The sequence below is a fragment of the Pinus tabuliformis genome, chromosome 3_2 (genome assembly GCF_031772625.1).
Source record: "Pinus tabuliformis cultivar Carrire ecotype Pingquan chromosome 3_2, CPIR1, whole genome shotgun sequence".
NCBI classification, from domain to species: Eukaryota; Viridiplantae; Streptophyta; class Pinopsida; order Pinales; family Pinaceae; genus Pinus; species Pinus tabuliformis.
The window spans coordinates 372,123,476-372,137,537 of NC_142302.1; the positions used below are offsets into that span (position 1 = coordinate 372,123,476).

Sequence of the window (14,062 nt, forward strand, 5' to 3'; positions counted from 1 at the left end):
AGTTCGTAAACAACAAGACGAGATCTTCGTTCAAGTAAGTGAAAAAGTTTCCTTAGATGAAATGTTGGTAGATGATAGAAATGTCATGCTTGAGTTTCACGAAACATCTGAAGTTTCTTTTCTTATGATTGACGAATGTAATGAGAATCTAGCTATCATACCATATGAAGATGACCTACCATATATTCAAACTTCAGAAGATCAGACCATTCGGGATTCTCTTTCAGATTCTTCTTCCTATGTCTCATGTTTTGAAAAGTTCTTCGAAGAGGAAATTTGCTCATCTACTTCTTCAGAATTTTTTGGGGACCAGGAACATACTGAAGAAAGACCAGAATCAAAAGCAATGGACACCTTGTTTCTTCAGCAGGAGGTAAATCTTCATGTTTTTCAGGATCCAATGGCAGATTTTTTGTAGTCAACAGTGAAGGTGATTATTGCAGTATTCATTGATGAAGGAGATCATGGTCAATTATATTTTTGGATGCCCAATTACCAGTATCTGTGGTTGACCAAAAGATCTGATCAGGAGAATCAATCAAGAAGGCATCTGCTTGATTGGTTACATTGGCATTCTGATATAGTTTGATCATATATTTCTTTGTAAGAAACACAGGTGGTCATGTACTGTTAGAGTCGGTCTAATAGCCCTCCATCAGCGATCAAAACTCTTTGCATTTGCTTAAGTAGGTGTCTCATCAGTGTCAATTTTTGCATTCCATTAGGCATGCCATAACCCTGATGGAGGAGCTGGTGTCTTTGTCCCCCTCTTGGCATTGCTGGATCAAAGTCATTTCAGTCCTTAATCTCTTTCAAGCTTGTCTTGTCTTGTCTTTAGGTCAAATTCCTAGGTATAGGGTTCTGGTCAAGTTTGTCTTCAAGGTCATGCCTCTGAAAGTCAATAAGTGCTCAGCAAGCCAAAGGGATGATTTTCAAAGTGTTTTTTCGAAAATTTCTATCTTGTGCAGTTAACTTTCACCTTGGATTTAAAAACCCTGTTTTTAAAGCCAAGGTCATTTTTCAAATTTTTGTAAAAAAATGGGAAAATTTCAAAAGGCTTCCAAAGAGAGCATGTAACCCTGGCTCCCTTGCCAAGATCCCTCAGATGCTATCCCTCCAAAAAGCATCAAAGAAAACCATCAAATCAGTCAATTTCAGGACAAAGGAAACCAAGAAAAAGTCAAGTTTATAAAGTGTCAAAGAAAAACATTATAAAGTGGGTTTGGGCATGAAATTAATTCAAATCAAAGTTATAAAAGCCCAATCTCCCTCCATCGACCCTCATTGTGTATCCAAGTCGTTGAGCAAGTGCTTGCAAGTGATTTCGAGTTGAGTTTGGGAGCTTGACAGGCGCGCGACCCGTCAGACCAGGCGCGCGACCCGTCAGAGGCGCGCGACCCGTCAAGCGCCTTCCAGCAGTGTTAATTTCTAACGGGCGCGACCCGTCAGTGGCGCGCGACCCGTTGGGTGAGGCGCGCGACCCGTCAGCGCCCTCCTTATAAAATCGCCTGCAAATTCATCCAAGGAGCCAACAAAATCGCCAAATTGCCTAAGGTAGGCCCTCCAACTTACAAATTGCTGCTTGTTATGGTTAAAGACATCATGAATACATTTTTAAAGATCTCATTGTGCAAGAGAAAAATCTCTATGTGGTTGTGGTTTAAAATTGTAAAATATGCCTAGGGTTTTATGTTGTTTTAGGGTATTCCCTTGTAATCATTTTTCCCCATTTCCCATTTCATTTTCCTTGTCTTCCTATGTAAATTTCCCCTTTAAATTTGTGAAGAAAAACTAAACCCTACCCCTCTTCCCTAAAAAAAAATTAAAAATCAAGCCCTAATCCTACCTCTCATAATACCCATGTAAACAAATTTATATAATGATGCATATGCAATGATTTTGTAATGATTTCTCCCAAAATCCCTGTTTTATATATTTATTCCCATTTTCCCTTTAAAGTGTCCCTCCCCTAACATTCCCCTCATGCTCCTTGTCCCCTTGAAACAACATTTTAATCAGCATTTTATCAAGCAGAAACAACAGTACATTTCAGCCACTTTGCTCCTTAAACAATGTCAGAAACCGAAACCAATTACGAGCAAAGTGATGACTAGGCATCAGCTTCAGAGTTTGAGGTACAGAGGAGGCCTCATAAGGGTGGAAAGGGTGGTCATCACAAGAGAGAGGAGCCCACTTCTTTGAAGAATTTACAGGCTTGTCCTATGGCAGTTTCATGTTTCTAGTATATGTCTTGTTATGAGTTTTGCGAGAGGATCTCTCGGATTCAGCATCACAGAGAGTTAGCTCACCTATTTGTTTTACATTTGCATGATGGACATGTCAACCTTGCCGGGGTGGACTTTACATTGACACCCGAGATGATTGCACAGGCCACAGGGATACCTAATGTCAGAGAGGTATGGAATAAGCGCAAGGTGTTGGACAGTGTTCATTTTGAGCCTTTCGTTAGACCAGCACTCATGAGACACTTGACAGGTGTGTTTCCCTTCAGATTTCTCAGGAGTGAGTATGCTCCCATGATGAGGCTCATCATGCTCTATTTTACCTATGAGGGCAGATTTTCACAAGTATATTCGTACCATATTCGCCTATTGATGCATTTCACACGGGTACGGATGATGAACATCCATATTTTCTTCTATCAGAACATTGAGAGGATGGTGTCCATGATGCAGAGGAAGAGCCTGGCATAGCAATATAGGAGCCTTTACCATTATGGTTTGATTCAGCTTGTGGTATTACATCAGTTGGCTCAGCAGGGCATCTCATGGGAGGAGTTTATCTCTCGTGAGCTTTTCACAGCACCACCACCGCCACATCCTGAGGTTATTCACGAGGAGGGAGGACCATCACAGCAGCATGACATCCCCGTGACAAGACATGTCAGCTCCTCACCATTGGTCACTTATCAGAGAGGCCAAAGGGCCTTATTTGCAGCAGCTCGACGAGTACTTTCTCCACAACATGTGGAAGGGGTCTCGCCTTCTTCATCGGCTCAGTGAGTTTTATCTCCACATCAGGTGGAAGGGGCCTCACTTTCTTCAGCAGCACAGGCAGCACAGAGGGGCAAGCAGCCCAAGATTGATGAGGGACCATCAGGTGTTCCAGATATAGAGCTTATTGATCTTGATGTCAGTTCTCCTAGCCGAGAGTCAAAGGAGATCATTCAGCACCTTAGAGCTGAAAATGATGCATTGCAGAGGAGATTAGAGGGGGCACAATGGACAATCTCATATCTAGAGCAGCGCAACAAATAGTTGGAGGATGAGCAAGCTCTTGATGAGTTGTGGAGGATCCGTAGTGACCGCAACTTGAATCGAAGAAGACCCGGTGATCCATTGCCCGCTGAGCGAGAGTCTCTGCTTATCCAGCTCAATGCTCACTTGGAGAGGCTGTTGGCTAACGCCAACCAAGATAAGAAATTGTTGAGAAACATGAAGAACCATTATTGGGCGCCGATACACGTGTGCAAGGCGAAGATGAAGATGTTCCAAAGGCGGTTGGCCAAGGCACAAAAAAGAAGAAAGAGGTTCGATCCCCTCCACATTTTGGCCGAGGCTTCCTTGAAGGAGAAAGACACTAAATAGCTCAGCCACAGCACAAATCCCAAGAAATTTTGAGCATTTTGGGTCAATTTTGGTTTTTTCAGGCAATTTACAGGTTTTGTCCCTTTAACGGGTCTCACCCCCCACGCGACCCTTTCTCTTGGCAACTTCATTTTGCAAAAACTCAGTATTTCCAGATTTCTCGTGAAAAGTTACATATGCTCATCCATTGCCAAGAGATTTTATGAAGTTTTGGGCCTCCGGAAGGTAAAAAAACAAGCAAAAAATGACTTTCTGCCACATTTTTGAGACACAGAAAGCAGTCCTGGGAGATTGCAATTTTGGAGGGGCAAATGACCACCAAATTCAGAAATTCTAGTTGGGTTGGAAAGTAGACTCACAGACCTTTCCAACAAGCCTACTCTTGCTCAATGTGGACACCTGGAAGTGCCCCAAAAGTGCCCTCAAAGGCGCGCGACCCGTCAGGCAGAGGCGCGCGACCTATCAGGCAATTTTCTCAAAATTTCACTGTACAGCTCAGAAAAACGTAGATTTGACCATGTTTGACTTTTTGGAGTGGATCGTTATCCTCCTTGATGTAAATAATGTAATTTTTTGATACTTTTACACTTATGTATTTCTTCTAGAAGATTCATTCATGAAATAGGTGAAAATTAAATGAATGAATTGGTTTCCTAGCTTATAGAGGCAAGTTGTTTTGACTGCCTAGTTTTCAGTGCTTAGTTTAGAAGTGGTTGAAACAGCTCCTAGGATAGTGAGCTCGACCCCTTGAGGCAGGGAAAGATGTTAGAGGATCTATATTATGTACTTTCTTGCTCATTTTCATGGTTGGACTCTTGAGGGAGAAGCTATCATTGTATTATTCACTGTATCTCTGCAATTTTTGGCAAAGGACAACCAGGGTTTTGCAGTCCCTTTTGGGATTCTTGTGGTTACATGTATTGATGGTGTGTTTCTCTAGGTACTTGTAAGTTTGTTATGTGAATCATTTCCTTTCTTTTCCTTCTGCACATTAAACAAATGAAGTGTTAAAGTAGAATTCATGACTGTCATGCTCTGCTTTTAAGTTTGTTTAATTTCAATGTTTTCTACTGTTTAAGGAGAATTCAAAGTTATTGTTTTCTCTCCTTAGCTCCTCACCTGTCTTTCTCATCCATTCACCTCAATTCAAGGCATCAATACTGTCTCCTATCTCGCCCCAAAGAACCCCCTGTAGAAACTGTGTCCAATCCCCGCAACCAAAATTGCCATCTCCTCAATTTGCCACCAAAAACCCTAAAAACCCTAAATCAACCCATTTGATCAGTTTACTAGCCTAAAATCAGTGTTACCCTATTGGTCATCTCACCAATTGAAGATCTTTACCGAGATAGACCGGAGAGAGCCCTCTCTCGCCCCGTAGGGCTAGCTACGAGGCTAAGTGGTTTGATGTTGCCTTGAGGTTTACCTTTCTCAGCCTGAGGTGAAATTTCAAGCGCTAACATACTGGCAACCATACTGGGGAGAACAACTTGTTTGTCGGTTGATGTGTTTGTTTCATAAGTCTTAGACGGAGCCTGAAGTTATGCCAGGTAGCCTTCGAAATGCTTTTGCTTTGCATTAGCGGAAGTAGATAAACGCTGCTTCAGTCCATCTCCATGAGCTTGTGAATACATCACTTCATTTGCATTTCACCCCAGTACATGTATCAAGTTCAGATCTGATTGTTGATGGTGAACAACGATCAGACACTTGAAAGGCTGAAATCATTCACTGGCGACTCCTTCACTGAAAACTCAATGCTTCATGGTGAATTCACTGCAGAGAGATCAGTAGCTTTGAGCTTTTCAAGATGGATCGGATTGCAAGAAGATACGCTCCCCTGAGCCGAGATCACATTCCAGGATTTCCGAATAAAATTCCGAAGGTAGATTGGTTAAGGAATCTGCCTATATTTAATGATGATGGTAAGAAGGATGCTGCTCTACATCTGGTTAGATTTCACATGCATATTCGCAAGTTGAAGGTGGATTTTCTGGAAGATTGCTTGATGAAGATATTCCTGGCCACTCTGGAAGGTAAAGCCCAATCTTGGTATGAAAGTTTTCCGCCTGCTTGTATTTATTGTCTAAAGGATTTTCATGCCTTGTTTATTGAAAGATATCAAGCATCTTATCCATCATTAAATTTAGTTCAAGACTGTTGCAAGCATGCTTACAGTTTTATTGAAAGCCTTGAGAAATATTATGAAGATGATAATTTTATGGATGTTGAGATCATGGAGGCTCTGTATGAGAATCCATTTCAGCAGCATAAAGAAAAATTAGAGAATTCCCATCAAGATGATCAGGACATGTTGCAGCAGAATCAAGATCAGCAGGCTGAAGATGGTCATATAGTGGAAGATGATGAAAGAGAAGAACTTGTTTCAGATCTGCCCACAGAAGAAGACCAGATTGCAGAATGTGATAATGTTAGGACAGCTACTTCAGAACAACATTTAGATTATGATGACCAGGAATATCTTGTGCTGAAGCCCATCAAAGAGAGCTTTACTGTTGAGATCATAGACAGAGTTTTGGATTCAGATGTTCATGAACAACAAGGCGAGACCTTTGTGCAAGTAAGTGATGAATCTCCTTTCAATAGCTCAGTAATAAATGATAGTTTGAGTGCCCTATCGTATGAAGATAATTACTGTTCAAGCAGAAGAAAACAAAAGGCATTGTCTCCTTTGTCTGAAGAGGAGATAGATCAGCTCTTGAAAGGTCTTGTTACAGCCCAACCTACAGCAGATTTGCAGTGCACACATAGTCAGGAAAGTGTTGGGAAAAATTCTTCCTCTGTTGAAAAAGATGATTGTCTTGTAGATCAGCAAATAGATAATGTTTTCCATCACAAAGATGATAATCCGGCTGTCATATCATTTGAAGATGACCCACCATATTGTCAAACTACAGAAGATCAGAGCATACAGGATTATCTTTTAGATTCTTCATATGTTTCATGTGTTGAAATGTTTTTCCAAGAAGAGATCTGCTCATCCATTTATTCAGAGGTTTTTGAAGCCCATGAGCATACTTTTACTGAAGCACATGATGAAGGCAGATCAGAATTTGAAACAAAGGACACCTTGATCTTTCAGCAGGAGGTGGCAGTGGCAAAACTTCATGTTTTTCAAGATCCAATGGCAGTCCTATTGCAGCCAGCAGTGATAGTGTTTATTGCAGTGTTCAGTGATGAAGGAGATCATGGTCAGCTATGTTTTTGGATGCCCAGTTACCAGTATCTATTGTTGATCATGAGATCTGATTGGGAGAATCAATCAAGAAGCCATCTGCTTGATTGGTTGCATTGGCATTTTGATACAGTTTGATGGTGTATCGTCTTGTAAGAAACAAGGTGGTTGTCATCATGATTTCAAATCTTGATGGACTTCTGCCCTTCTATAAGCTTTGTAAGTTCTTGTTTTAGTTAAGTCAGTCATGAGTCATTTGTGAGTTAGTTTTCAGTCATGTAGGTTCCATAATTGAGTCGGTTTGAATCAAGTTTCAGTCAATAAATGAGTCAAAGTCTTGTATTGTTTGTCAAATATTGACTCCATTGCCCAATAATGATAAGGCACTGGTCTGCTCTCCGAGAGGTCTAAGGTTCTTGGTACCTCCAAGGAGCTACCATCCCCATTGGAGCCAATGTTAGAGTCGGTCTAGTAGCCCTCCATCAGCGATCAAAACTCTTTGCATTTGCATAAGTAGGTGTCTCATCAGTGTCAATTTTTGCATTCCATTAGGCATGCCATAACCCTGATGGAGGAGCTGGTGTCTTTGTCCCCCTCTTGGCATTGCTGGATCAAAGTCATTTCAGTCCTTAATCTCTTTCAAGCTTGTCTTGTCTTGTCTTGAGGTCAAATTCCTAGGTATAGGGTTCTGGTCAAGTTTGTCTTCAAGGTCATGCCTCTGAAGGTCAATAAGTGCTCAGCAAGCCAGAGGGATGATTTTCAAAGTGTTTCTTCGAAAATTTCTATCTTGTGCAGTTAAATTTCACCTTGGATATAAAAACCCTATTTTTAAAGCCAAGGTCATTTTTCAAATTTTTGTAAAAAAATGGGAAATTTTCAAAAGGCTTCCAAAGACAGCATGTAACCCTGTCTCCCTTGCCAAGATCCCTCAGATGCTATCCCTGCAAAAAGCATCAAAGAAGAGCATCAAATCAGTCAATTTCAGGACAAAGGAAACCAAGAAAAAGTCAAGTTTATAAAGTGTCAAAGAAAAACATTATGAAGTGGGTTTGGGCATGAAATTAATTCAAATCAAAGTTATAAAAGCCCAATCTCCCTCCATCGACCCTCATTGTGTATCCAAGTCGTTGAGCAAGTGCTTGCAAGTGATTTCGAGCTGAGTTTGGGAGCTTGACAGGCGCGCGACCCGTCAAGCGCCTTCCAGCAGTGTTAATTTCTAACGGGCGCGACCCGTCAGTGGCGCGCGACCCGTTGGGTGAGGCGCACGACCCGTGAGCGCCCTCCTTATAAAATCGCCTGCAAATTCATCAAAGGAGCCAAAAAAATCGCCAAATTGCCTAAGGTAGGCCCTCCAACTTACAAATTGCTGCTTGTTATGGTTAAAGACATCATGAATACATTTTTAAAGATCTCATTGTGCAAGAGAAAAAGATCTATGTGGCTGTGGTTTAAAATTGTAAAATATGCCTAGGGTTTTATGCTGTTTTAGGGTATTCCCTTGTAATCATTTTTGCCCATTTCGCATTTCATTTTCCTTGTCTTCCTATGTAAATTTCCCTTTTAAATTTGTGAAGAAAAACTAAACCCTACCCCTCTTCCCTAAAAAATAAAAAAAATCAAGCCCTAATCCTACCTCTCATAATACCCATGTAAACAAATTTATATAATGATGCATATGCAATGATTTTGTAATGATTTTTCCCAAAATCCCTGTTTTATATATTTATTCCCATTTTCCCTTTAAAGTGTCCCTCCCCTAACATTCCCCTCATGCTCCTTGTCCCCTTGAAACAACATTTTAATCAGCATTTTATCAAGCAGAAACAGCAGTACATTTCAGCCACTTTGCTCCTTAAACAATGTCAGAAACCGAAACCAATTACGAGCAAAGTGATGACCAGGCATCAGCTTCAGAGTTTGAGGTACAGAGGAGGCCTCATAAGGGTGGAAAGGGTGGTCATCATAAGAGAGAGGAGCCCACTTCTTTGACAGATTTACAGGCTTGTCCTATGGCAGTTTCATGTTTCCAGTATATGTCTTGTTATGAGTTTTGCGAGAGGATCTCTCGGATTCAGCATCACAGAGAGTTAGCTCGCCTATTTGTTTTACATTTGCATGATGGACATGTCAACCTTGCCGGGGTGGACTTTACATTGACACCCGAGATGATTGCACAGGCCACAGGGATACCTAATGTCGGAGAGGCATGGAATAAGCGCAAGGTGTTGGACAGTGTTCATTTTGAGCCTTTCGTTAGACCATCACTCATGAGACACTTGACAGGTGTGTTTCCCTTCAGATTTCCCAGGAGTGAGTATGCTCCCATGATGAGGCTCATCATGCTCTATTTTACCTGTGAGGGCAGATTTTCACAGGTATATTCATACCATATTCGCCTATTGATGCATTTCACACGGGTACGGATGATGAACATCCCTGTTTTCTTCTATCAGAACATTGAGAGGATGGTGTCCATGATGCAGAGGAAGAGCCCGGCACAGCAGTATAGGAGCCTTTACCATTATGGTTTGATTCAGCTTGTGGTATTACATCAGTTGGCTCAGCAGGGTATCTCATGGGAGGAGTTTATCTCTCATGAGCTTTTCACAGCACCACCACCGCCACATCCTGAGGTTATTCACGAGGAGGGAGGACCATCACAGCAGCATGACATCCCCGTGACAAGACATGTCAGCTCCTCACCATTGGTCACTTATCAGAGAGGCCAAAGGGCCTTATTTGCAGCAGCTCGGCGAGTACTTTCTCCACAGCATGTGGAAGGGGTCTCGCCTTCTTCATCGGCTCAGCGAGTGTTATCTCCACATCAGGTGGAAGGGGCCTCGCTTTCTTCAGCAGCACAGGCAGCACAGAGGGGCAAGCAGCCCAAGATTGATGAGGGACCATCAGGTGTTCCAGATATAGAGCTTATTGATCTTGATGTCAGTTCTCCTAGCCGAGAGTCAAAGGAGATCATTCAGCACCTTAGAGCTGAAAATGATGCATTGCAGAGGAGATTAGAGGGGGCACAATGGACAATCTCATATCGAGAGCAGCGCAGCAAATAGTTGGAGGATGAGCAAGCTCTTGATGAGTTGTGGAGGATCCGTAGTGACCGCAACTTGAATCGAAGAAGACCCGGTGATCCATTGCCTGCTGAGCGAGAGTCTATGCTTATCCAGCTCAATGCTCACTTGGAGAGGCTGTTGGCTAAGGCCAACCAAGATAAGAAATTGTTGAGAAACATGAAGAACCATTATTGGGCGCGGATGCACGTGTGCAAGGCGAAGATGAAGATGTTCCAAAGGCGGTTGGCCAAGGCACAAAAAAGAAGAAAGAGGCCCGATCCCCTCCACATTTTGGCCGAGGCTTCCTTGAAGGAGCAAGGCACTAAATAGCTCAGCCACAGCACAAATCCCAAGAAATTTTGAGCATTTTGGGTCAATTTTGGTTTTTTCAGGCAATTTACAGGTTTTGTCCCTTTAACGGGTCTCACCCCCCACGCGACCCTTTCTCTTGGCAACTTCATTTTGAAAAAACTCAGCATTTCCAGATTTTTCATGAAAAGTTACATATGCTCATCCATTGCCAAGAGATTTTATGAAGTTTTGGGCCTCCAGAAGGTCAAAAAACAAGCAAAAAATGACTTTTTGCCACATTTTTGAGACACAGAAAGCAGTCTTGGGAGATTGCAATTTTGGAGGGGAAAATGACCACCAAATTCAGAAATTCCAGTTGGGTTGGAAAGTCGACTCACAGACCTTTCTAGCAAGCCTACGTTTGCTCAATTTGCACACCTGGAAGTGCCCCAAAAGTGCCCTCAAAGGCGCGCGACCCGTCAGGCAGAGGCGCGCGACCTATCAGGCAATTTTCTCAAAATTTCACTGTACAGCTCAGAAAAACGCAGATTTGACCATGTTTGACTTTTTGGAGTGGATTGTTATCCTCCTTGATGTAAATAATGTAATTTTTTGATACTTTTACACTTATGTATCTCTTTTAGAAGATTCATTCATGAAATAGGTGAAAATTAAATGAATGAATTGGTTTCCTAGCTTATAGAGGCAAGTTGTTTTGACTGCCTAGTTTTCAGTGTCTAGTTTAGAAGTGGTTGAAACAACTCCTAGGATAGTGAGCTCGACCCCTAGAGGTAGGGAAATATGTTAGAGGATCTATATTATGTACTTTCTTGCTCATTTTCATGGTTGGACTCTTGAGGCAGAAGCTATCATTGTATTATTCACTGTATCTCTGCAATTTTTGGCAAAGGAAGACCAGGGTTTTGCAGTCCTTTATGGGATTCTTGTGGTTACATGTATTGATGGTGTGTTTCTCTATGTACTTGTAAGTGTGTTATGTGAATCATTTCCTTTCTTTTCGTTCTGCACATTAAACAAATGAAGTGTTAAAGTAGAATTCATGACTGTCATGCTCTGCTTTTAAGTTTGTTTAATTTCAATGTTTTCTACTGTTTAAGGAGAATTCAAAGTTATTGTTTGCTTGTTTAATTTCAATGTTTTCTACTGTTTAAGGAGAATTCAAAGTTATTGTTTGCTCTCCTTAGCTCCTCACCTGTCTTTCTCATCCATTCACCTCAATTTAAGGCATCAATACTCTCTCCTATCTCGCCCCAAAGAACCCCCTGCAGAAACTGTGTCCAATCCCCGCACCCAAAATTGCCATCTCCTCAATTTGCCACCAAAAACCCTAAAAACCCCAAATCAACCCATTTGATCAGTTTACTAGCCTAAAATCAGTGTTACCCTATTGGTCATCTCACCAATTGAAGATCTTTACCGAGATAGACTGGAGAGAGCCCTCTCCCGCCCCGTAGGGCTAGCTACGAGGCTAAGTGGTTTGATGTTGCCTTGAGGTTTACCTTTCTCAGCCTAAGGTGAAATTTCAAGCACTAACATGTACTACCACCAAGGTTTAAGTTTTAAGTTCAGGTCTTAGTTATTTTTAGTTAGTTTGTTAAAGTCAAGTTTTTTCAGTCATTTCAGTAGTCATTTTAGTTTAAAGTTGAGTTAGTTTGAGTCAAAGTCTTATGTCGATTTTTCAAAATAATGGACTCCATGGCCCAATGAATGTAGGCACTGTCTGCACTCCCAGAGATCTGCCATTCTTGGCACCTCCAAGGAGCTACCATCCCCATTGGAGCCAGTGTTAGAGTCGGTCTTGTCAGTCCTCCGTCAGAGATCAAAACTCTTTCTGCATTTCATTTTTAGGTGTCTCGCTCAATTCACCCAGTTGCATTTCGCTAGGGGCATGCCATTATCTAACGGAAGGGTCTCTTCACTTGTTTCCCTCATGTTTGTACCTGCTGGGTTGGTCAAAAATTTCTCAAAGTTCATCAAAGTTCATTTCACGTCATTTGCAGTCATAGATGCTATTTTGGTCCAGAAAAGAGTCATTTCACTTTCTAGGTCTAGGGTTTGTCTTCAGAATGTTGAATAATGCCCGCAGGCCATGAGGATGTTTTCAATAAGTTTTCAGCTCAAGATTTTCATCATTAATAATGCTGAAGGATATTTCTTCTTCAAAACTCTGTTTTGAAGAAGAAATCATCAAGTTTGTTTAATACATGATTGTTAAGGTTTTTCAAGTTCTGCAGTTTTTCAGGCAGCCCTGGTCATCTTGCCAGGTTTCAACAGCTCCTATCCCTGTAGAAAATCAACCAAGAAAAGTCATCATTTCAAGCCAAAATCAGATGGAAATGAAAAACAAAATTCACATTTGAAAATTTCAAAGTGCCAAAGTTCTACATTATTGGAAAGAGAATTTGCCAAATGAAAACAAAATAAAAAGCCCATGTCATAACGATATTTCTTGTGTCTTCGTGTATCTTTCCCATACCAAGAGTTATGCAAAGGGTCAAAGTCTGCAACAATGGAAAGTGTACTATTTTAAACCAAAGATCAAAGTTCAGGTCATAATATTCATTATTTCTACAATCCATTTGCATGCAAGAATCATCAGTTAAGCCAAGAGGAAAATTGTGAAGGGTGAAAACAAAGTTTTGGATCTAGATTGTTGGTGAGTTTGGCTTTGCGGTGCATGGGGAGCATGCGTGGTGCATAGGCCTAGCACGGCACACTGGGCTTCCTGCCATAGTGTTATTTTTAATGGATGCAGCGGGCGTGCTCGCGACGCACATAGCCTCCCAAAGCAGAATTGTGCCACAAACATTACAATGAATCCAATTCTCTTGCTGCAGTTCCAGATGGCAAAGCTACTCAGAAAGGAACAAACTGGCTTCAGTATATGACTGATTTGGTCATGTGGAGTGATCCTCCAAAATCTGCTTTTGTATTTGGGTCAGGCTCTTTTTGCATCCTATCATCATGTTTCACACGGGATTTTCCCTTCAGTTTGGTGACCATTCTCTCATACTCTACCTTATCTTATTTGGCAGTAGTGTTCTTTTATAAGTCATTTATTCTTATGGGCGAAATCGACTTGGACACTAGTTCCACAAACTATGAGCTAAGTGAAGCAGACGTTCTTTGTGTCATTCGAGTGATTCTTCCGCCAGTCAATGCCTTGTTTGAAAAAATCAAAGATCTGTTTTCTGGGGACCCATCTACGACTTTGAAGTTGGAATTTTTTATGTGGTTACTAGCTCAATGTGGCCACATGATGACAATATGGACTTTGATCAGGCTTGCATTTTTTCTCATCTTCACCATCCCCAAACTTTATTCCTGCTTTTCTGTCCAATTGCATGGATATGTTCAAAGCTTATTGCTTCATCGTTGGGAAATATGGAATGCTTGTTCCCACAAGAAAGCAGTGTTATTTCCATCAGCTTCTCTTGCTTGGAACTTATCTTCAGCTGCAGTACTACTTCATGTATGAAAATGGCAATGAATCTAGAAATTAATGTCATTGTTTTTCGTTCAATCACAGACTTATTCCAAGGAGTGTCAGTTGTTATCTGGGATGGGATTCGCGGATTCCATTTCCTTTCACTAAAGGTTCACACGAATCTCAATGTGGATCAAGAAAATTCCCCGGTTACATCGAAACTCTTAATCAAAAATAGAGTCGGATAGTTATATGGCGCTCTCTATTGAATGGCTTCTTGAAAAATCCAAATTCGGCAGATTACTTACAAATAATGGAATCATTTCGAATTATTAAAGAAAAATCCAATTAAAATGAGCATCTATAAGCTTAATCTCAAACCAAGCACCAGATCCGGAGATTTCATTGCAACTGTAACAATTCACCAGGTATCAAGGCTGAGAATCTGCAATGG

General features: G+C 41.3%; 1 protein-coding gene across 1 annotated transcript in view; it reads left to right on the plus strand.

The window, feature by feature from the left end:
* LOC149180969 (reticulon-like protein B21) overlaps positions 1-13,659 on the plus strand; it is a 76,198-nt gene extending 62,539 nt beyond the window's left edge. Inside the window, exon 2 of the mRNA XM_089414044.1 lies at positions 13,019-13,659. Coding sequence (XP_089270170.1) covers positions 13,019-13,659 — 641 coding nt within the window. The remainder of the gene's footprint in view (positions 1-13,018) is intronic.
* Positions 13,660-14,062: the final 403 nt, after the last annotated feature.